This window comes from Pseudorca crassidens, chromosome 3 (assembly GCF_039906515.1).
Source record: "Pseudorca crassidens isolate mPseCra1 chromosome 3, mPseCra1.hap1, whole genome shotgun sequence".
NCBI classification, from domain to species: domain Eukaryota; kingdom Metazoa; phylum Chordata; class Mammalia; order Artiodactyla; family Delphinidae; genus Pseudorca; species Pseudorca crassidens.
This window is the reverse complement of record NC_090298.1, coordinates 27,327,604-27,350,589: the sequence shown is the minus strand read 5'-3', so window position 1 is coordinate 27,350,589 and position 22,986 is coordinate 27,327,604. Positions and strand designations below refer to the sequence as shown.

The window sequence follows — 22,986 nt, the reverse complement described above, 5'->3', positions numbered from 1 at the left end:
GCGCGTCACCAGTGATGCCAGAGGGGAAAAGCAAATGGTTGTCAGAAGAAATAGCAGAGCCAGAGGGAGGAGGAGTGGTTACGTGGACACAGAAATGACAGTGATTTCAGTTAGGGTCATGGTCAATCCAAGGTGACTGACTACAGAGCACCCAAGGGGCAGCACCAGGCTGGGGTTGGAAAGAGGGGTCTGAAGCCAGCAAGAGAAGTGAGGGCTAGAGAGGATGCTGGCTGTCACGTCCATATGTCTTATACTTAGTACCCAGAAGCAGAGGGCGGAGGGTGAGCACACACACTTTGGGGACGCTGTTTTTAGTGGGCAAAGGACTAAAAGGAGACAGAAGAGCTAAGAGAAAGCCCGAAGAATGCTGTACCACCAAAGCTAAGAAAAACAGGGTTTCCGGAAAGAAATGGGCGGAAACAGTACGGCAAGGACTAGAGCTGTATATAGCTCTACTGTAGCAGCCACTAGCTCCATGGGTGACTGCTTACATTTCAATTACTCAAGATTAAATAAAATTTCAGTTTCTCACTCGCACTGGCCACATTTTAAATGTGCAATAGTCACATGTGGCCAGTGGCTCCTGTACTGGGCAACACAGTAGGACACAGCCAGCATCATAGAAAGTTCCCCTGGACAACACTGCTTTAGAGGCATGTAGGCACGGTCTGCACTAAGGCTGATGGCTTTGGTGATGAGAAGGTCAGCGGCGACCTAACACTCTCAGAGGAGTGGTGGGTCTTGTTGTCATACTCTTACAATGGTCCTGAACAAGGGATTAAGAAGAGGAGAAAGAAGTCGGCTAATGAGAAGTAGGGCAGAGAAGGTGATGCTTGCAGTTGCTTCAGGAATAAGGGAAAGTGAATTTGCTTTCTTTGTTTGGTTTGGTTTTAAACATCATGGAGCCCCAAGCTTGCATTTAGAGTGAGAAGGGTACAGAATATTTGTGAAAGAGGAAATAACCTGTTCAGCACCAAGCCCTGTGCTTGGCAATCCTGCGGCCAGGGAGCTGGTGAGAGCCGCAGTACTGGGATAACTGTGTCATCCTGTAGCTCTCAGTACTTACCGAGGACCCAGCACATAGAAAGCCTTCGGTAAATGTGCGCTGAATGACGGAGCTGAGACATCACAGACTACATCCAAAAAATGATGCCTGGAGTACACCTGGGCTGGCTGCAGAGTACGTGGCTCTTGCCCTCTGGAAGCCAATTAAGTGAGACAAAAGGATTGGCCACCCTGCCTCACCCCAACCTCTCCAAATACCCAGGAGTTACCTGCTTGCCTTGAGCGAGGCTGGTCCAGATTCTCCCATCAGTGATAACAGCACCACTTACTGAGCGATGCCATTGTGAATGGCTTTGCCTGGAGCATTTCATTTTTTAATCCTAATGAAAACTCTATGAGGAATATTTAAGTATGATCCCCATCTTACAGATAAGGAAACTGAGGCTCAAGGAGATTAACATGCCCGAAGTCACTTGGTTAATAAGTAGAAGCAGGATTCAAACGCAAGCCAGCCTCCAAACTCCAGTGCGGTGCCTGCTCTTCATTCATCTCATCAAAGTTTGGTGTGTTCTAAGATTTAAAACTTCAAATTCAGTGGAGGACAAGAATGTTAAAAATAAAAGTAACAGAGGAAGAAATATCAGAGGAAGAAGTGTCTAAACGTGGTTTAACAACTCTTACAGTTGAAAGACTGTGTGAGAATTCCTTCTCTTTTCTCATTACCCTAAACTGACTATAACAGGAATATATCACTTTAATAGCAAAATATAAATCCAACCCTTCCCCAGTTTTTCTGCCATTTTTCTACTTTTAGCGAGTCAAGTAATTTATGTGCATGACCAGCCCTGGAATTCTCCCATCCTCACCTTACTGAGTGCTTCTGTGTTCTCAGGCAGTCAGGAAAGCTCTACAATAACCTTAGAGTCCCAGACAAGATTGCGCAAATGACTTTCCACCTAACTTACATCCAAAGAACATAATGCCAGCGAATGAAAATGCCAACAGGTGCTATTCAAAACCCTGCAGCGCAATATATATCATCTTCACTCTGGATTTTTTTAAAACCTATCCTTTCAATCTTATTTTCCATCACTTGAATTCCCTCATAATACATTCAGAACTCCTGTAACAATATAATTGGGGCAGATCTGAGAATTTTTCTGAGTGCTCACCAAGACAATCTAATAATCAGTAAATATGGACACGCTATCAATATGTTTTCTTAAAAAACCAATCTCAAGTATTTTTTAAAACAGAGCCTTTTTCTAGAACTGGTGTAGACTTTGATGTGAGGAAGCACAGGGAGAAGAGGATGTTGGAGAAATTTTCAGGATAATACATCTGATTCTTAGAGTATAAAAATCTCAGAGAAAGTCCTTTATGAGTGACAGACACCAGAACCTTGGTCTAGGTCACTGTGCCTGCCATAAGATTCTATTTACTGCTTCTACTCTGAAGAGGAAAAGTGCTTCAGGGTCTGCGGCAAACCTCCCTACATCCATTCTCCCATCCATTCTCTCTGTTACTCCCTTAGTAACAGATTCCTGAATTGATGTGGGGTAGCAGTGAGCCCAGCTAAAAGCACACATTTCCTGGCCCCCCTCCCAACCACGGGTAGCAAATGATACGTAAGCGAAAGTTAATGAGTGGGGCTTCCAGAGAGCCCTTCAAACAGAACTGAGTCAACTGAAAAGGATCTCTTTTTGCCTCTCATCTTTCCCCTTCTGTCTTGCCTAGAATTAAGACACAATCCCTGGAATCCTAGCCACTATCTCATGATCTTGAGGATGGATGCCATTCACTAGGATTGAGGGAGTAGAAAACAAGAAGAAGCTTGGGTCCCTGATGACATTATGGAACCATCATTCTGCCCCGGACTGCCCACCTCTGCACTTCTTACAGTTGAGAGAATAAACCTCTACATTTGTTTAAATTACTATAGCTGGAAGTCTTGGTTATTTGCAGGCAGATATAATTCCTAATGCACCCAGGTCCTTAGGATATACTAGATAAAAGTTGACTAATTTGGTAACAAAAAAATGTATGGCCTAGGGCTTCCCTGGTGGTGCAGTGGTTGAGAGTCCACCTGCCGATGCAGGGGACACGGGTTTGTGCCCCGGTCCGGGAAGATCCCACATGCCACAGAGCGGCTGGGCCCGTGAGCCATGGCCGCTGAGCCTGCGCGTCCGGAGCCTGTGCTCCGCAACGGGAGAGGCCACAACAGTGAGAGGCCCACATACCACACACACACAAAAAAAGTATGGCCTAAATCAAGCTATATAACTGCACCACAAGAAAATGTACAAACTTATCACTTTTAAAGTACTATATGTAATGGTCAAAGTAAACTAAAATTAATAGTAAATATAGTGAACATTTACTAAGCACTCATCATGTTCCAAGCAGTTTTCTGTTTCTCTCACATACACCACCTCAGTTATTACTCAGCCTGATGCCATGAGATAAGTACTATTATTATCATTAGAAGAAACTAAGACTTGCAGGGGAAGGGCAGGGTTATGTCAGTTTGCCAAGAGCTAGTACATGGCACAGACTCTCAGGCAGGGTGACAGCCGAGCGCAAAGCCTAAGCAACCAGGCTGTAAAAGGGAAAAGAAAGGGGATATAATCAGAAAAACCCTGACACCACAGAAATACAAAGGATCATGAGACACTACTGTAAGCAACTGTATGCCAATAAAATGGACAACATGGAAGAAATGGACAAATTCTAAGAAAGGTACAATCTCCCAAGACTGAACCAGGAAGAACAGAAATATGACCAGACCAGTCACAAGCACTGAAATTGAAACTGTTATTTAAAAACTCCCAACAAACAAAAGCCCAGGACCTGATGGCTTCACAGGCGAATTCTATCAAACATTTAAAGAAGAGCTAATACCTATCCTTCTGAAACTGTTCCAAAAAATTGCAGGGGAAGGAAAACTCCCAAACTCATTCTATGAGCTCACCATCACCCTGATACCAAAACCAGACAAAAATGTCACAAAAAAAGAAAATTACAGGCCAATATCACTGATGAACATAGATGCAAAAATCCTCAACAAAATACTAGCCATCTGAATCCAACAATACACTAAAAGGATCATATACCATGATCAAGTGGGATTTATCCCAGGGATGCAAGGATTTTTCAAAATCCACAAATCAATCAGTGTGATACACCACATCAACAAATTGAAGAATAAAAACCATATGAGCATCGCAATAGATGCAGAAAAAGTTTTTGACAAAATCCAGCCCCATTTATGATAAAAACTCTATAGAAAGCGGGCACAGAGGGAATATACCTCAACATAATAAAAGCCATATATGACAAAACTACAGTTAATATCATACTCAATGGAGAAAAGCTGAAAGCATTTCCTCTAAGATCAGGAACAAGACAAGGATGTCCACTCTTGCTACTTTTATTCAACATAATTTTGGAAGTCCTAGCTATGGCAATCAGAGAAGAAAAAGAAATAAAAGGAATCCAAATTGGAAAAGAAAAGTTAAACTGTCACTGTTTGCAGATGACATGATACTATATGTAGAAAATCCCAAAGATGGTACCAGAAAACTACTAGAGCTCATCAATGAATTTGGTAAATTTGCAGGTTACAAAATTAATTAATACACAGAAATCTGTTGCATTCCTATACACTAACAACAAAAGATCAGAAAGAGAAATTCAAGAAACAATCCCACTTACCATCACATCAAAAAGAATAAAATACTTAGGAATAAACCTACCTAAGGTGACAAAAGACCTGAACTCTGAAAACTATAAGATGCTGATGAAAGAAATCAAAGAAGACACAAACAGATGGAAAGATATTGGAAGAATCCATACTGTCAAAATGACGATACTACCCAAGGGAGTCTGCAGATTCAATGCAATCCCTATCAAATTACCAATAGCATTTTTCACAGAACTAGAACAAAAAAATGTTAAAATGTTTATGGAGACACAAAAGACCCTGAACAGCTAAAGCAATCTTGAGAAAGAAAATGGAGCTGGAGGAATCAGGCTTCCTGACTTCAGACTATATTACAAAGCTATAGTCATCAAAACAGTATGGTACTGGGCTTCCCTGGTGGCACAGTCATTAAGAATCCGCCTGCCAATACAGGGGACACGGGTTCGAGCCCTGGTCCGGGAAGATCCCACATACCGTGGAGCAACTAAGCCCATGCGCCACAACTGAGCCTGTGCTCTATAGCCTGCAAGTCACAACTACTGAGCCCGTGAGCCTAGAGCCCATGCTCCACAACAAAAGAAGCCACCGTGATCAGAAACCTGCACACTGCAACGAAGAGTAGCCCCAACTCACCACAATAGAGAAAGCCCACGCACAGCAACGAAGAACCAATGCAGCCAAAAATAAATAAATTTTTTAAAAAAACAGTATGGTACTGGCACAAAAATAGAAATATAGATCAATGGCATAGGATAGAAAGCCCAGAAATAAACCCACACTCCTATGGTCAATTAATCTACAACAAAGAAGTCAAGACTATACAATGGGGGAAAGACAGTCTCTTTAATAAATGGTGCTGGGAAAACTGGACAGCTACATGTAAAAAAAATGAAATTAGAACACTCTTTAACACCATACACAAAAATAAGCTCAAAATGGATTAAAGACCTAAATGTAAGACTGAACACTATAAAATTCTTAGAGAAAACATAGGCAGAACACTCTCTGACATAAACTGCAGCAAGATTTTTTCTGATCTGTCTCCCAGAGTAATGGAAATAAAAACAAAAATAAACAAATGGGACCTAATTTAACTCAAAAGCTTTTGCACAGCAAAGGAAACCATAAATAAAACAAAAAGACAACCCACAGATTGGGAGAAAATATTTGCAAATGATGTGACCAACAAGGGATTAGTCTCCAAAATTTACAAACAGCTCAAGTGGCTTAATATCATCAAAACAAACAACCCAATCAAAACATGGGCAGAAGACCTAAATAGACATTTCTCCAAAGAAGACATATAGATGGCCAAGAGGCACATGAAAAGACGTTCAACATCGCTAATTACTAGAGAAATGCAAATCAAAACTACAGTGAGATATCACCTCACACCAGTCAAAACAGCTATCATCAAAAAATCTACAAAAAATAAATGCTGGAGAGTGCGTGAAGAGAAGGGAACCCTCCCACACCATTGGTGGGAATGTAAATTGGTACAGCCACTGTGGAGAACAGTATGGAGGTTCCTTAAAAAACTAAAAATAGGACTACCATATGATCCCTCTATCCCACTCCTGGGCACATATACAGAGAAAAACATGGTCTGAAAGGATACATGCACCCCAATGTTCATTGCAGCACTGTTTACAATAGCCAAGACATGGAAGCAACCTAAATATCCATCGACAGAGGAATGGATAAAGAAGATATGGCACATATATACAATGGCATATTACTCATTCATTAAAAAGGATGAAATAATACCATTTGCGGCAACATGGATGGACCTAGAGATTGTCATACTGAGTGAAGTAAGTCAGACAGAGAAAGAGAAATATCATATGATGTCACTTATATGCAGAATCTAAAAAGAAATGATACAAATGAACTTATTTACAGAACAGAAACAGACTCACAGACTTAGAGAACGAACTTATGGTTACCAGAAAGAAAGGGTCGGGGGAAGGGATAGTTACCAAGTTTGGGATTGTCATGCACACACCGCTATATTTAAAATGTATAACCAACAAGGACCTACTGTATAGCACAGGGAACTCTGCTCAATATTATGTAACAACCTAAATGGGAAAAGAATTTGAAAAAGAATAGGCACGTGTATATGTATAACTGAATCACTTTGCTGTACACCTGAAATTATCACAACATTGTTAATCAACTATACTGCAATATAAAGTAAAAAGTTTTAAAAAATAAAATAAATAAATTTTTAAAAATTTGAAAAAAGAAAAACCAAGGATTTGGTAGATTGTATCAGAGCACATTGTATAACTCCATGTAATTCAGTTTTCAAGAAGCAGAAAAACTGAACTAATGGAAAAATAAGTTTTAAAAAGTTGTCCCAAAAATCACCAACAATAAGTCATACATACATAAAGCCAATAGTAAGTCATATACCTATGTATATACATATACATGACTTCTTATGCACTCGTATTTTGCACTGAGAAGGATACAGCACCACTTTTGTAGTATTCTTGCCAAAAATGTGTAAACTCAACTTATCATTTGAAAACACCAGATAAATCCAAATTGAGAGACATTCTACAAAATAACAGACTTATCCAAAGTGTCAGGTCATAAATAACAAGGAAAGGTTGAAGAACTATCACAGACTAGAGAAGATTAAGAAGACACACAACTGGGCTTCCCTAGTGGCGCAGTGGTTGAGAGTCCGCCTGCCCATGCAGGGGACGCAGGTTCGTGCCCCGGTCCGGGAGGATCCCACATGCCGCGGAGCAGCTGGGCCAGTGAGCCATGGCTGCTGAGCCTGCGCATCAGGAGCCTATGCTCCGCAACGGGAGAGGCCACAACTGTGAGAGGCCCGCGTACTGCAAAAAAAACAAACAAACAAACAAAAAGAAGACACACAACTAAATAGATTGGATCCTGGAACAGAAAAAGAGCATTCGGAGGAAACGTAGTAAATTTCAAATAAAGCCTGTAGTTTAGTCAGTAGTATTGTACTAATGTTAATTTTCTTATTTTGATAATTGTACTATGCCCATTTAAATTGTTAACATTAGAGGAATCTGGGCAAAGAGTATACACAAACTCTATTTTTTTTAAAGTTCTCTGTACATCTAAAATTATTTCAAAATAGATTTGTTTTTCAATTTTCCAAAAATTACCTCTGAAAAGAAGTTAGGTCCAGATCGAGAGTTGAATTGTTTCAAGGAATATTCTTATGGTATATAAACTGTTCTAGAGCATAAAAACAATGGAAAGTGTCCCAATTAATTTTATAAAGCTAATATTAACCTGATATTAAAATCTGACAATACCACCTGAATGCAAGAAAACTGTCTAATCTCATGAGTATAGATTCAAAAATCGTAAATAAAACACTAAAAAGTTAAAATCAGCAATACATCTAAAAAAAATCATGACAAACTATGCTTAATTCCAAGAATACTATAATGGCTCAATACTAGGAAATTTATTAAAAGTACAGATAAAATATATTTGATAACACTCATACTCACTTCCAATTTTTAAAACCACACTTCATAAACTAAAGAATATTTTAACATCTACTTCTGACAAGATATTAGAAATTAAGTATCACCATTGTTATATAATATTATTCTAGAGGCTACGGCCAATGCAGTAAGAAAAGAAAGATAAATATAACATTCAACTATCAAAATGGAGGCATAACTATTGTTATTATTTGAAAGTGATTAAGAAAATCTATTAGAACAGAGGATTTAATATGTGGAATTCTTGTTTTCTATATAACGACTACAGTTACAAAATGTAATAGGAAAAGATCATGAACATAATAAAAACCAAAAAACATAAAATGTCTAAGAATGAACTCAGCAAGAATGGTGCAGAATTCAAATAAAGAAAACTGCAAAACTCTGCTTATGGACATAAAAAGAAATTCAAACAAATAAAATAATTTAAAAGTTAGATGATACAGTGTTGACAGAGATACAGGAAAACAAAATATCTCATACACCGTTGCAAAAATGTAAATTGGCAAACCTCTTTAAAGGACAACTTTGGCAATATCTATCAAAATTTAAATGTATGTAACATTTGACCCAGAATTCTACTTCTAGAAGCTTGTCTTACAGATTACACACACATACATACGTGTGTATGTATGTGCACACATGAATGCACATGGCAAGGCAACTTAATATAGCATTGCTCTTACAGCAAAAAGCTGGAAACGACATAAATATTAAAAAACAAAAGACTGATTAAGAAAGATGGCATATCAGCATTATAAAATACTATGTATCCATACTATAGATAGTATGATCATTTTATTGAACATTTTTCATAAAAATATAATTTTTAATAAAATAGACAAGACAGACATCTAAATATTATCAATGTACCTTTATCTGCATGGCAGAGTTTCAGTAACTTATTTTCTTCCCTATGCTTTTCTATGTTTCTCAAATTTTCTGTAATACTTGTGTATTGTAATGAGCAGGGAAAAGTAATGCAAGCTCTATCCGTGGATGAAAGGAATTCCAGTACCTAATTTGTACTTGCGCACTTATAATATGCATTCACATGCATTGCCTCAAAATGCTATGCTTGCAGTAGCCAACTTGCAAAACTCAGAATAAATTTTTTTCATTTTTCACCAGTCTCTACCACTGTCTCAATGAATTCAATACTGTAACCAATGATGTAATTACATTCTGATCTTGGGTCAAGAAGCAAAACTGCCACTCTGCTTGTGTAAAGATAGGGGGAAAGACAGTGATGGGAGCAAGCAGGGGAAAACTGGGTGTTTATCCTGCAAGCCTCAAATCTTCAATTTTATCCGCTACAGGAAGAGAGGTTACTTTTGATTCAACAACTTTGCTTTATTCCCGTGAGAAGTATGATTCATTATGTTTATACACAATGATCTACTGCTTAAGTAAGCCAGGAGCTTATCAGAGCAGGAAACTGAGGCATATGCTTTAAGGTTTAGATCCCATCTAACTATATCTCGACCATGATAACTGAGAAGTGGAGCTCAGCATGAACATGCTGTTCGTGATACACACACTTACAGTTCCCCTGTAACTGCCAACGTGCAGTACTTGAGAAAATGGTCCATAGCCCTACACTCTTTACTTCAGAGAGAGCCCTAACCACATTTGGGGAAAATGTTTTATACCTGCGATCTTGATGACTTCCTAGAACACCCTCCATCACAGGAACCCTGGGAACTTCCCCAGATCCATTTTAAGGAGTTAAATGCTTTTGATCGTAACTGTTAGTGGCTTCCCAACTTTTTTTTTGTTTGTTTTGCAGTCGCTGGCCTCTCACTGTTGTGGCCTCACCCGTTGCGGAGCACAGGCTCCGGACGCGCAGGCTCAGCGGCCATGGCTCATGGGCCTAGTTGCTCCGCGGCACGCGGGATCCTCCCGGACCGGGGCACGGACCCGTGTCCCCTGCATCGGCAGGCGGACTCTCAACCACTGCGCCACCAGGAAAGCCCAAGCTCCCCAAATTTTTATAAGAGAAGCTAAGAGACAGTAATCTAGAAGGAGGAGGGACTGGGAGCAGCACCTTTCAAAATTTTTTACCTCGATTTACAGTAATGGTTATTTTATTTATTTCACATTGTGGTCCATTACAAATACATGTGTAACATGCATAAATATATACACACAAACATGTAATCATATTCCTAAAATAAAAGTTGTATGAAACCATACATATGCTATGTGTGACACACTTTGACATGTTCTATTCTATTACGTTGATGTGTTCGAGTCTATTCCATGCTACTAAAAATTCTGTCCAAATCTCCCTAAAATTACTCCAGCAGTCCATCATGGTGGCAACCCAAAGTTGGAAATGCACTGGGGAGGGGTCCTCAGGGCCTGGATTTATGATCCTTTGGAGTGCTGGAGTGAGCTATGTTCTCCCCAAGTCCCTTGGCATCACAGGTGGTGGTAACTTTTTGCTCTGAGTTCTCAGAGAAGGAAAGCTTGAGACCTTATGAGAAGTGGGAGTGTTCAGAATCACAAATTTCTAAAACCCTATCTATGGAAATCAAATCTACAGAGATGACTCAAGTTATTGGCCCTGTCTCACAATCCCTTTTTGACACCCTGGCAGTGGGAGGGGAAACCGGAGGCAGAGTTACCGTAGGAAGAGCTGTTGAAGAGCTCGATGTTGAAGAAGGCGTAGTCTCCGCTGGTCATCCCGTGCCTGTGCGCCGCCAGCATGATGCCGCGGATGGTGTCGCTGCTCGCACACATGATCACCACTGCGGGGAGGAACAAACAGACGCGTGAAACGCCCCTGCACGGAGGACAGCATCTGACGGGGAACAGGGCACGGCTAAAGTCCTAAAGAATCCTCACAAATTATTCATGAATTACAAAGGGCAGAATAATAGCTTGACAATGGAGAAAGCTATCCATCGCCACCATAACAAAGTGATGGACATCAACATCACCCACCATGGGAGCAGACTCAGGAGTCCCCTGGTGTAACACACCCTGGGCCCCAAACCTCACAGTGGGCGACCTGAATCTAATCAGAAGGAAGGCTCTGCAAACCCAGCTTGGGGGACTGTGTATAGAATAGCGGACCTGCGCCCTTCAAAGTGGTCACTTTCATGAAAAACAAAGATGGCCTGAGGAAATGTTCTAGACTAAAAGAGACTTAGAGAAACAGAAAGCTGACTGCAGTGTGTGGTCCTGGATTGGATCCTGGACCTTAGAAAAATAATAATAAAAGTTTTTCTACAAAGGGCATTATTGAGACAACTGGAGAAATTTGAATAAGGTCTGTAAATTGGATAATAGTATTGTGTTTGTGTTAAAGTTCTTGCTTTTCATAATTCTACTGTGGTTATATGAGTGGATGTCCTTGTTCTTAGGAAACACACACTTCAGTTTTCAGGGGTAAGAGAGCATGATAGCTCTATTTACTCTCAAATGGTTCATTAAAAAGATAGTAATATTTGTGCATGTATATGTACCTGTGTATATATTTGGAGGGGCAAGGGAGGGAAGGGGGAGATTAGAATGGCAAAGCATACCGGCAGAATGCTAACCATTGGTAAAAATCTGGGTGAAGGCTATAGGAGGTGCTTTATACGTTCTTACGTCTTTTCCAAACATACACAATTGTTTCAGAATGAATTCCTTTAAAAAAAATACTTCCAATAAATTCCCAGATTTGCCCAATATAAGATAGTGAGGCTTGTCAGCTGCTTTTTATGCTTTTACTCGCATAGTAAACCTACTTTCCTGAGAAAGCTTTCATTTGGCAAATCAGAGGATGCAGCGAGTGCTACAGGCTTTCTGCAGTCTGAATGTAGAACCCTTTTTCTCAAGCTGTCTCAACATGTATAGGAAATAGTTACCAAGATTCCAGGTCCCTCCCCACGTGCTCTCAGTTCACAGCCACACTGTCAGAGCTGAGAGGCTTTAAGCAGCTGCAGAATAGTGTTGTCTGCCACGTAAGAGCTGCAACGGACTAGAGGGAAGTGGGGACCTGGCCTTCATCCAGTTATTTTGATCACTGTTGATGGCCCCTGGACCCCAAGACAGTGCCCGCTGTGCTTTTCTGCACACATGGAGGAGAGGAGAAGCCTGGGCGCCATAACCACGTTATCGCCATGCGTGCCAGCCCTGCAGGTTGTGTATGTTCTTTGTAAAAGCATGGGTGCTGAAAGATGCAGAACAAACTTCAGGCTGTGCCAAAGCCTCCTTGGCAGCCTGCGCGAAGGGCCAGGCGCTTGCTGACATTTCGTTTACTGCACAGGTTAATTCAGAGAGTTAGATCATGACCCTGACATTTCTTACGACAAAAGGGCTCAGGCGACAGGCTCAAAGTCTGCAGAACAAGTTTTTAAAACAATACAAAACTCCGATAGATTTATAACTGTGGGAGTAGGTGTTGTTTGTGCCTGGAAATATAGTTATATATTTGGGATGAATAGTCAAATTTCAAGATGTCTCAGTAAGGAAGCTTTTGAAGAAACTCCTCATTACTCACTGTGATCTAGACACTTGATTTAGCTCCGATTTGATTCTAGTCCTCTAAATGACAAAAGAGCCAAGGTGTCTCCCAAAACAGCCTGGGCTAAGGCTGGACAAGTTTGAAGAGTGTGGATTCCAAGGGTGGGCAGCACCGGGAGGCTCCAGGAAGCTCTGGCTGACTCTCCACTGGCAGACCTCATCATCTTTTGATCACTTGACCATAGTCCAGAGTCTGGCTGTAAACCTTAAGACACAGAACCTGATTCTGTCAGCACATAAAGAGTAGAGTCATTGCTTGGGGGAGCAGAGTCCCGATAACCTAACTCAGATATTTTTACATAATCTGAAGTGAAGATTAATTTCAATGAGGACCACAGTGGTCACAAACATGTTTGTGCCGACAAAGACCTGGGAGTGCTCATTGAGGAGCCAAATTATAAGCAGAAGGATGTTAGTGAGGGTGACGTCAGAATCAGGGAGATCAGCTGCAGGGTTCAAGCATCCAAAGGCATCAGGTCTTGATAACCCAAAGCATCCGTCTAAGAGCTACACCTGGCCCAGGCCTGAACAGGCTGTGTCCTCAGGCCAGAGCACAGGCTTCCCCAAGTCCTGGATGGGCTGTGCCCAACACTGGCCTCTCTGTCACTTCTTTTCTATGTTTACAGCCCTGGCCCTTCTCCTTCTCTCTCTTCCCATCACCACTAAGACCAACCCCTTGTGATAGACACATTCTTTCTTTAAATGTCAGTACCTGCGTGGACCAAGCAAGAGTGACACAGAGCAGCACTGAGCCTATCTGAGCAGACTGGAATTATTGTAGATCCCATCTGTTTTGTGTGGACAATGTGGTCCAATTCTGAAAACGAAATCCCAACTCCCATCGTCATGGGTCAGGTATTGTTTTTCTTCCACAAAACAAACCCATAGTGCACATTATCGCCCAGTTTAAGTTGGAGCAAGCACTTAATGACACTGGCCGAGCAGTCAGAATGCAGAGTCCTTCTACATTTGTAGAATGTTCCTTAATCTCTTATGGCTTTTTCATTCATGCCTAATTCAACAGCAAGTATTTTTAGCAACATGCCTCTATACAATCTTTCGGAAGGTTGAAAATAGTTTTCACTGAAATAGCTTTCGCTTCTTACTCATGTTTCATCAGTTTACATAATAACTAATTAAATTGCATACTTATAATAATAAGTACAACTGCTTTAAACAGATTTATGAGAAATGTGCTGGCAAACATGGGAGAAGTATACCAGCTACCAGCGTTCACTGACAGCCAATAAAGTTTATAGAGGAAAGGAGAGCATCAGCTAATGCTGCAGGCTGCTTAAGTGGAGGTCAATTAAAATAATTTCTGCTACACTTAAGTATATTTAAATATATAAATATTTAAACATATATTAAGTATATTTAAGTATATTAAATAGATATTTAAATATATAAGTACTAACATTTTTGGTCAAATTGTTAAACTTCTAGAAGAGGAAATGATGATGCGATTCCAAGTTTCTGGATAGACTTTTCATCATTCTGCTCTATTCTTTCCCCCTTGCCAAAGAACATGTGATATTCCATGTTACCCTCCACTATCTGTGATATTCCATGTTACCCTCCACTATCTGATTCCCACAATGTCTTCTGTTAAGTGGCTTCTCCCTACTGCAACACGTTCTTGCAATCACTCTAAGAACAGCAGAGAGAAGTACAAAGGGGTGGCTAGAGAAGTCAATTCAGAGACCCCAAAACAATCCAGGAAGCATACTTGAGTTAGGGTGATACCCTTTCCCCCTTTCAGGTTTACATTTGGAGCAACCTCTAACAGAAGGCCACTCTTCATCTCCCCATGTGCCTACATTTGTCCCTCTCCCCCCATTCCCGTGGGGGAGGAGAAGGAGGGAACTGTCTGATTGCTGAGTCTGGAAAAGACAACTGGGCATACGGGACGCAGCCCTTTCTTCCTTCCTCTTTGGGGTGTGTCTGCTTGCAGAGAGTACACATTACGGGCAACTTTCACCCTGTAGTAAGGGGCGTGTCCTGGAGGGGGGCCTGCAGCGCTACCTGTGATTTAGTGGATGACCCTGCCTAATTATGAGGGGAAGTAATAGCAGGCAGGCCCTTTTGGCAACAGATCTAAACCCATGTTCTCCAACAGGTTATCAATAATAAAAATGACATTTTCATATTCTCCATCTGACTCTTGCAGCCATCTTCTATTTAATTCTAAACTTACAAGGGAGAAGAGAGGTTATTCCATGGAAGCAAAACAAGATATGCCATGTACTGCAAATTGAAAATATGACAGCAGAAATTTAAAACTAAAACTCAATAGTAACTGTGGGAGTAGCCAAAGAAACATCTAAGTAAGAGGAACTTTTTTTTAAAAGACAGGTGGTAAATAGGAGAAAAGGGATGAGAAAAACAGAGTCCCAAATCAGAAAGCCTAACATACAAATAAAACAAATTGTAGAAAGAGAGAACAGAGAAAATGAGGGGATATAAGAAATAATTTAAGACATTTTCCCGGAACTAAAAGACATGAGTTTGTGAACGGAAGAGACTTACCCTTCAATACCCTAAAGGGCATACGGCAAAATATGGGCACACAAGTACAATCAAAATGAAATGTTAAAACACTGGGAGAAAAAGGGGATTCTAAAAATTTACAGAAAAAATAGCAAACAATACGTCAAAAATCACAATCGAATCAAGCTTTCCAATAGCACCACTGGAATGTAAATGACAATTCTTCAATTGTTGAGGAAAAATTATTTCCAACCTGGAATTCTATAGTTATGTATAAGGGTAGGAAGAAGAAACTTCAGTCATGAAAGGTCTCAAACTTTAGCTCTCAACCATCCTTTCTCAGAAAGCTCCTGGAGGATGTGCTCCACCAAAAGAAGGCCATAAACCAAGAAATAGGAACACATAGGGATCTAGCTCAAAAGGGAGAGGTGATAGAGTTGCAGAGGATGTGGAAGAAAGAATCCAGAGTGGCAACCATGTGGTATGCTTAGAAAATAACCAAACTGGAGCAACTCAGGAGGCTTAAAATAGAGAACTGGTAGATAATTTAGTTATAAGTTCATAGGAAACTAAGCAAAAATAGACTATATTTTTAACCCCAAGGAAAACAAGTAGGGCAATAAAGAAATATCATTGTAGTAGCTTATATGGCTCAACTACATATAGCATTTAGAAGGTAATAATAATACAGACACTGAATACTGAGCTAACCAAAAAAAAACCTGACACGATCATATTGAAAGGATGACTGGAAGGAAAGCTTGAGTGTGTGGTTAACAGGCAGTAGAAGAAAACTAAATCACTATCTTCCCCTGGGATGGCAAGAAATAAGACCTAAATCTGAAAAAAATAAAAAATAATGTTATTTAGAGGTCTGAAGTCAAATACCTACAGACATAGCTACAGGAGTTGAAAATAGTTGCCTCTGGGAGGTGAGATATGGGGAGCAGGAGATAGGAAACTCTTACTCCTAGTAAGAGTTGTGTCATTTTCTGACTTTCTAAACTACATAGCTGTATAACTTTCATAAAAATAAAATCTATTATTTAAAAATATATATTTCTCTCTGGCTGTTTTTACTTTACATAAGCAATAAGTTTCATTTGCAAAATAGAGACTGCACCTTTATTTTTTTTGTTCACAAAGTTCCATCTACTCCAAAGGCTTTCAGAATTTCTACACTGCAGCCTACAATGCTTCTTTTACCCCCTGCTATGAATTAGTTATTTTACATTTATCATGGGTTCTTTGCTTAAAAACTCTGACCAAACTCTCTGTCATTTACCCCAGCCTAATTCTAAAAATAAATGACTCTTCTACTGATTAAATACTGTTATCACTACAGTTGTTATGCAGGCCAAGAATAATGACATATTAATAACTAAAAAGATAAAACTACAGTTCTTCATACAAAAATGTTGTGTGCACACACTTCTGGCTCTGCATCTTATGAGATGTATAGACAAAACAACTGCTGGCTTTTATTGCTTAAAAAAATATTTCTTTTTAAACTTCCCTTTTTAAAAATAAATTTATCGTTGAGTATAGAATATTGAGGGTAGTAGTTGACTTTTTAAAAATAATACATGCTCAGGTGTGTGTATTTTAGTGATATATGTTAGCTAAAAACATGAGAGAAAAAATGTTAATTATTGATTTTGATAGTAAATCCCTAAGAAGAATAAATAATACCCCTCAGTTTTTCATTCGATAGCACACACGTAGCCAAATGAAATTTTAGTTATATTATTATTAGAGATGGTGGCATTATCAGTTTTATCCTTTAAGAGACCAAAACTTTTGGGACTTCCCTGGTGGCACAGTGGTTAAGAATCCGTCTGCCAATGAAAGGGACATGGGTTCAAACCCTGGTCCGGGAAGATCCCACATGCCGCCGAGCAGCTAAGCCCGTGCGCCACAACTACTGACCCTGCGCTCTAGAGCCTGTGTGCCACAACTACTGAAGCCCGTGTGCCTAGAGCCTGTACTCCGCAACAAGAGAAGCCACCGCAATAAGAAGCCCGTGAACCGCAACAAAGAGTAGCCCCTGCTCCTGCAACTAGAGAAAGCCTGCACGCAGCAACAAAGACCCAACACAGCCAAAAACTTGATTAATTAATTTTTAAAAAAAAGAGAGATTAAAACTTTTGTGATCTGATTTTAAAGATGAACTTAAGTCCAAAAAGATGCTAAAAGCATTATCTTCAAAAGGGGGGGGGGGGTGACTCTCTAGTTCTATGATATTTAATATGGAATTTTCAAAGACAAAAATAGAGTCAGTTCCATTTTACACTCGAGTGAGCAGAAATCAGAACCACCAAATACCAGTCTGAAGAGGCCTGATTCTCATCCCACCTCCGTTTCACAGAAGAGGAAATTCGGCCTCTGAGAAAGTAAGTGACTTAGGCAGGCCCTGCAGCAGCTGAGTGCAGCCGCCAGATCCAGAGGGTCTGCTTCTCACCCTTGACAGGGTCTCGCCTTCCGGTAAAGGAGATTATCACCATATATATAAAATAATTATAACAACTCTAATAAAACCTAGGTTTATGGAGCACTCAGGAGGCATCTGCACTGTTTCAGAGCATTCCTGTAAGATAGCTCATTTGCTCCTCCCAGCATCCCCCCACTTTACCTGAGGAGCCCGAGGTACAGAGGTTTATGGCAGCCCAAGCTCCCTCCCCAGCGAATGCCTCAGCCAGGCCAAGAGCTCTGAAAATTCAAACGCCACTAAATCCTTGTACTGGACCCCTAGTTAACCCATTAACCACTTATGGTGAAATAAAGGTGATTAGTAAAACTAAAAGACCCCCAGAGAGAGCTCTGTTATCAAGCAGCTTTCTCTCCTGAGAGTAGGGAATTTCAGGGGAGGGAGGAGGGCTTAGGGGAGAAATTATTTTGTTTTATATTTCTGAACAACTGCCAAGTCACTGTTGGAAACGTATTTTAGAGTAAGAATGGTAACCTTATCACCTGTAAAACATACCGGTCAGTCAAACAAACTTTCACCACTAGATTCAAACTTGGGGGAAAAAAAAAGTAAAGAGGCTTGGGAACATCTACGAGGCTTTCGGAATTAAAAAATAATCAGCAGCAAGACTGTAGCCCAATCTCTTTGAAGCCCCCAAGCCCACTAGGGCCCTGACGCCCTCCCTACCCTCTGGCTCAGCCACACCCTTGTGAGGCTGAGGGGCCCCGGTGGCCTCGATCTGCCCTCTTCTGGGCCGACCTCGGCCACGAATCCCAGGCCACGTGCGAGGAGATCACCACTGGCACTGAGACCTTCAGGGCAGTAGCATCACGGACGCATTGGCAGACCGCGGATCTCGCCCGTAGGGGGACACACCCCCAGCCCCAGCCCAAGCTGGGAAGTCTCCAACTCCTAGCTCCAAGCCCTCGAGAGCGAGAGCTGAATAGTCAGGTTCGGGGGCTAGAGCAGCCCGAGGTGTGCAGGGGTCTGCCGTAACCTGGGGACTGGGAGCGGGAGAGCAGATGTGGCTTTCTCAGCCTGGCGTGGCGAATCCGCAGCCATTGTATACAAGCGCCCTTTTTCATAATCAGCAAAGCCGGCGCCCCGCCTGCTTGGCTGGCAGGAATTCGGCGCAGACAGCCTGGAGTTCGAACGCTCAAAACTTGGCCGTGCATCCCCACTGTCAACACTTCCCGCCTCCTCGCTCTAAAGAGTGCGTTCACTCCGAGTCCGAAGTAGTCAAACTGGGAAGGGGGATGACCGCAGCGCCATCCTCTTTGGAACCTTTACCCACTCTCACCTGTTCCTGAGGCCCCCTGCCTCCGCTTGCGCTGTCTCCCACGGCCAGCGCCCAGGTGCCCAGCCGTGCCAAGTCGTGGGCTAGCCCCGCGCCCGGCTCGGCCCCTCTCCCCTTCCGTCTCCCCGTGTCGGGTAGTGGGGAGCTTTGCCGGGGTTGCACCCCACTGACAATAGAGGCGCGTGCGCGCCGATGGGGAGCAGGCAGGATTCCCTGAGTGATATGCACCCAAACCTGACATCGGTAAGGAGGGAGCTGTGCTATGCTGGCATCTCCGCCCGCCATCCCGCAGGTCTACTCTGCAGTACAATGAGGCAGCCGCACTGGGGGATTCCGCGATTATATATCCGTGACCAGCCGCTTCTCCTCCCATTCCCTGTAGCCATAGACACTACCCTCAACCTTGAGCTCTTTGGCCAGTTTGGTGGTTATTCAAACCCCCACAGACCCGCGGAGAAAACTTCAAGGGGGCGGGGGCGGGGGGACGTGGAAAGGAGGTTCAGCGCCCGCTTCCCCAGCGCGCGCGCTCTAGCAAAGCCTAGCTGCCGGCGCTTTAGACCGCGATGCCGAACGCGCCGGGGGCAGTGAGTGTCGCCAGCGTCCAGACACTGCGAGGCATTTTTGATGGAAACCACAGAAGCCCGTTCATAAGCGGCTGGAGGGGCCAGGGAAGGAATGAGAAGGGCGATACAATGAGCCTTTAAAAGAAAGCTGGGATCTGTGCGAGGAGCAGCCGGGAAACCCGGAGACCGGAGTGAACCGTGAGGCGGAGCGTCTGCTGTAGAGCGTACACTTCCGCACTCGGAGGGGGCGCACGTCGGCAAAGACCGGGTAACAAATTCCTTCGGCCTCGTCACGCTTTCAGACCCTGGTTGGAGAAGGGCACCCGTAGTGAGCCCCTAACCACAAGCCCGGCGCCGGAGCCAGGGAAGCGAGAAAGAAAAAACCCAGGAGCTTTGACAGCACCTGTTGGACCAGAGCACTAGCGAGTTGCGAGCTCACATGCCCCTCCCCCAGGCTCCACCACCTCCCCGGGACGCTCTGCGTACACCCGACCACAGCCATGGATGACGGTCAAAGGTCGTCGCAGCCAGACAGCGCACAGCCCGGCGAGTCCAAGCGCACGCGCCCTCCCCGGGTCCTCAGTGCCGCAGCGGGTAGTGGGGTCCCCAGAGGAGCGGACGAGCGTGTAGCGAGAGCCGCGGAGAGCGGTTGGGTTAGGGCCTGGGGCCCGAGGCGCACTTCTGCTCACCTCGCTCACTGGCCTGGATGTAGCGCACGATGTCGTCCACATCCAAGTCTTTGGTCTCATCAAAATTGTAGGCGGACGTGTGCAAGCCTTCCTCCTGGAAGACCTCATGGACCCCCTCGAGGGTGAAGTAGCAGTTCCGCTCCAGCTTGTCGTCGCTGTAGACCAGCACGGCGCGGCTCCACTGGTGGTGGCGGAACAGGGCGAGCATCATCTCGCCCATCTTGGCGTACGCGGGCGCCACGCGCGTGAGGTGAGAGTACTCCGTGTCCTTATGCCGGAAGCCGGCTGCCAGTGCCCCGGCCGACAGCATGGGTAGGTCCCAGTGCGACGCTAGCCGGGCCACCGGCGCCGCCGCGTACTCGCACACAGGCCCCAGGATGAGGTCGGGCTTGGCGCCCCGCGCCGCCGCCACGCGGTCCACCAGACTGAAGAGTGCGCGGTTGCCGCAGTCCGAGTCTTCGTAGGCCACCTGGAAGCGAGTGCCGGGTGGCAGAAGCCGCCGCCGGGTCCCGTTGCCCTCCACGCTGCGCAGCGCGTATTCGATGGCCGGCCGCACCCGAGCCAGGGAGAACAGGTACGAGTCGTCCTGGGGCAACAGCACCAGCACCTCGATCTTCTGCGGCGGCAGCGCCTCTCTTTCCCGGCGCCCGCCGCCCGGGCCCGCGCCCCCGCCGACACCGCCACCCGTGCAGCCGGCCAGCAACGCCCAACCGAGCAGGACGCACGCGGAGAAAGTGAGCACCAGCAGGGACGGCATCGTGCCGCAGGAAAGCGCCTGCCCTCGGTGCGGACTCGCCCTCTGTCCCCCACCGACCCTTCCTCTTTCCTCCCCACTCTTCTCTCCGAGGTCCCTGCGCCCCCTTGGGCGCTCTAAGAAAACAGAATACCCCCTTCACTAACTCGCCGAAAGAGAGAGGAAGAGTCCTCCTTTGCAATGCCACTCGTTTAAAAAAAAAAAAGAAAAAAAGAAAAAGTTCACCGGGTGTAAACCTGTACGTCTGTAATATATTTATATATATACTTTTTATAAATATATATATTCGCCCTCCCTTTATATATACTATTTTGCTTAGAGGTGGCTTCTTATTTGGGCATTGCTAAGGTTGCTTTTGAAAGCGTATTTGTAAAAGAAGAAAAAGTTAGACTTGTCCAAGTGCTTGTAATTGACGGTGCATCTCCCTCGCGTTTGATCTCATTGATTCGCGCCGGTTCCTGGATCCATAACCCGCGTTTAAATAGCGTGGCAGCGGCGGAGCGTGTTACCACACAAGGCGCGCCGAGGCCCGGCTTGTATTTCCAGCGGGTGGGGAGGGTGGGGGGGGGGGTGGCGGCTGGGCTAGGGGAGCCTCTCATTAACATTCTTACATCAGGACTCCTCCCCGCACCCCTACTCTTCCCACCCCTCCCCTGTCCCTAACTCCCCGCTCCCCGCCAGACCTGGGCCTTTTCCTTAAAGCCACAGTCGCTCACTTCTGTACCGGCGGGAGCCCCCAACGCGCTACACAGCCACCTGGGTGTAGCGGGGTCCCCGCCTCTCCCTGGCCCCGCACGCGGCAGCTCTCTTTCCAGTTCCGGGCTTTAAAAATGGAAATATGTCTGAAAGTAAAGAAACGCGCGCAGGCACACACACACACACACACACACACACACACACTCCACGCCGTGCAAAAAACAACAGGATTAAAGGAAGGAGGTGGCCCTGGAAATTGGTGGTTTCGTTGCAAAAAAAAACCAAACACCCTAGGTCCCGATGGCTCTCACCTCTTTCTCACTCCAGCCACATTCCCTCCTGATGCGCCCACTCGGGGCGTGCACTCGACCTTCCCGGTCCTCTGGCGCAAGGTCAGGGAACAGGGACCAAGGTCCCGGGGCAGACGGCTCGGTCGCGGACCTGGAGCGCCCAGCTAGCCCAGGCGTCCCAGCTATCCCTCCTTCCCGCGCTCCCCACCCCCGCCGGCCTCCTCCCCCAGAGCCGCGCGAGTTCGCGCCAGAGTCGCAGTGCTGCCGGGCATCCAGGGTCCCCGGCGCACTGACATCTCCGCCGGCGCGCTGCGAGCAGAAAAGTTAAACTTGTTGCTTCCAAAGGCGAGAGAACATTTCTTCTGAAGGTGGCAGAAAGAAAGCTTGAAAAGCATCTCCAAGGCGTCCTCTGGGGTTTACTTGCTAAGCCAGGTAATTAAATAAAGAGACCTTCGCCCTAAAGCTTTACCCCGAGGGTCCCCTGGGTGGAGGCGCGTCCTCCGCTCCAATCCGTGCGGCCGGAAATCCCACCGCTTCTCCTGCGGGCAGCGCGAGACCCTGTGCTCCGGTAGTGCCGAGGAAGGTCCTGCGTCCAAGACCCAGTCTTGCCACTTGTCACAGGCACAGCAGCGGTGGAGACGAGGGTGGAAACGGCCGTGGAGAAGTCCGTGGCCAGAGGAGCCTCGCCGGAGTCCGCCGTGCTGCAGGGCAGGTCCGAATGGGAGCTTGACCCTCTGAACGTGGTAACACACCGAGGTCATTTGCGGTGGGAACGTACTACATTGGACGGGTGAATTCTGACACTGAAGTCCCACAAATTAAAATAAATTGAAAATGGTCTTTCATTTGGGCGTCCGTGTCCACAAATTTCTATTAGTCTATTAGACCAACGCCCTCTTTCGGCAGAAACTTGTAGCCGACTTGTAACCCCGATGCCACCACCCCAGGCGCTGAGTTTGCTTTTTGGTCTTTATTTTTCTTTGTTTAACGCCGAGGCCTCAAAGAGCAGTC

The 22,986-nt window shown here is 44.5% G+C and overlaps 1 protein-coding gene and 2 long non-coding RNA genes across 4 annotated transcripts in view; 1 reads left to right on the top strand and 2 right to left on the bottom strand.

Annotated features, from left to right (window-relative positions):
• The window catches only part of NPR3 (natriuretic peptide receptor 3), a 63,446-nt gene extending 42,454 nt beyond the window's left edge, over positions 1-20,992 (bottom strand). For both annotated transcript variants that reach the window (XM_067730472.1, XM_067730473.1), the window contains exons 1-2: positions 20,236-20,992; positions 10,842-10,964 (exon numbers count right to left, since the gene is read on the bottom strand). In XM_067730472.1, the coding sequence (XP_067586573.1) occupies positions 10,842-10,964; positions 20,236-20,992 (880 nt within the window). The remainder of the gene's footprint in view (positions 1-10,841; positions 10,965-20,235) is intronic.
• Positions 1-22,986, bottom strand: part of LOC137221185 (uncharacterized) — a 386,417-nt gene that overhangs the window by 47,628 nt on the left and 315,803 nt on the right. The window lies entirely within an intron of this gene.
• On the top strand, positions 21,660-22,820 carry LOC137221184 (uncharacterized). The gene is made up of 2 exons (XR_010941913.1): positions 21,660-22,407; positions 22,597-22,820. It is a non-coding gene; the product is annotated as an uncharacterized lncRNA (long non-coding RNA).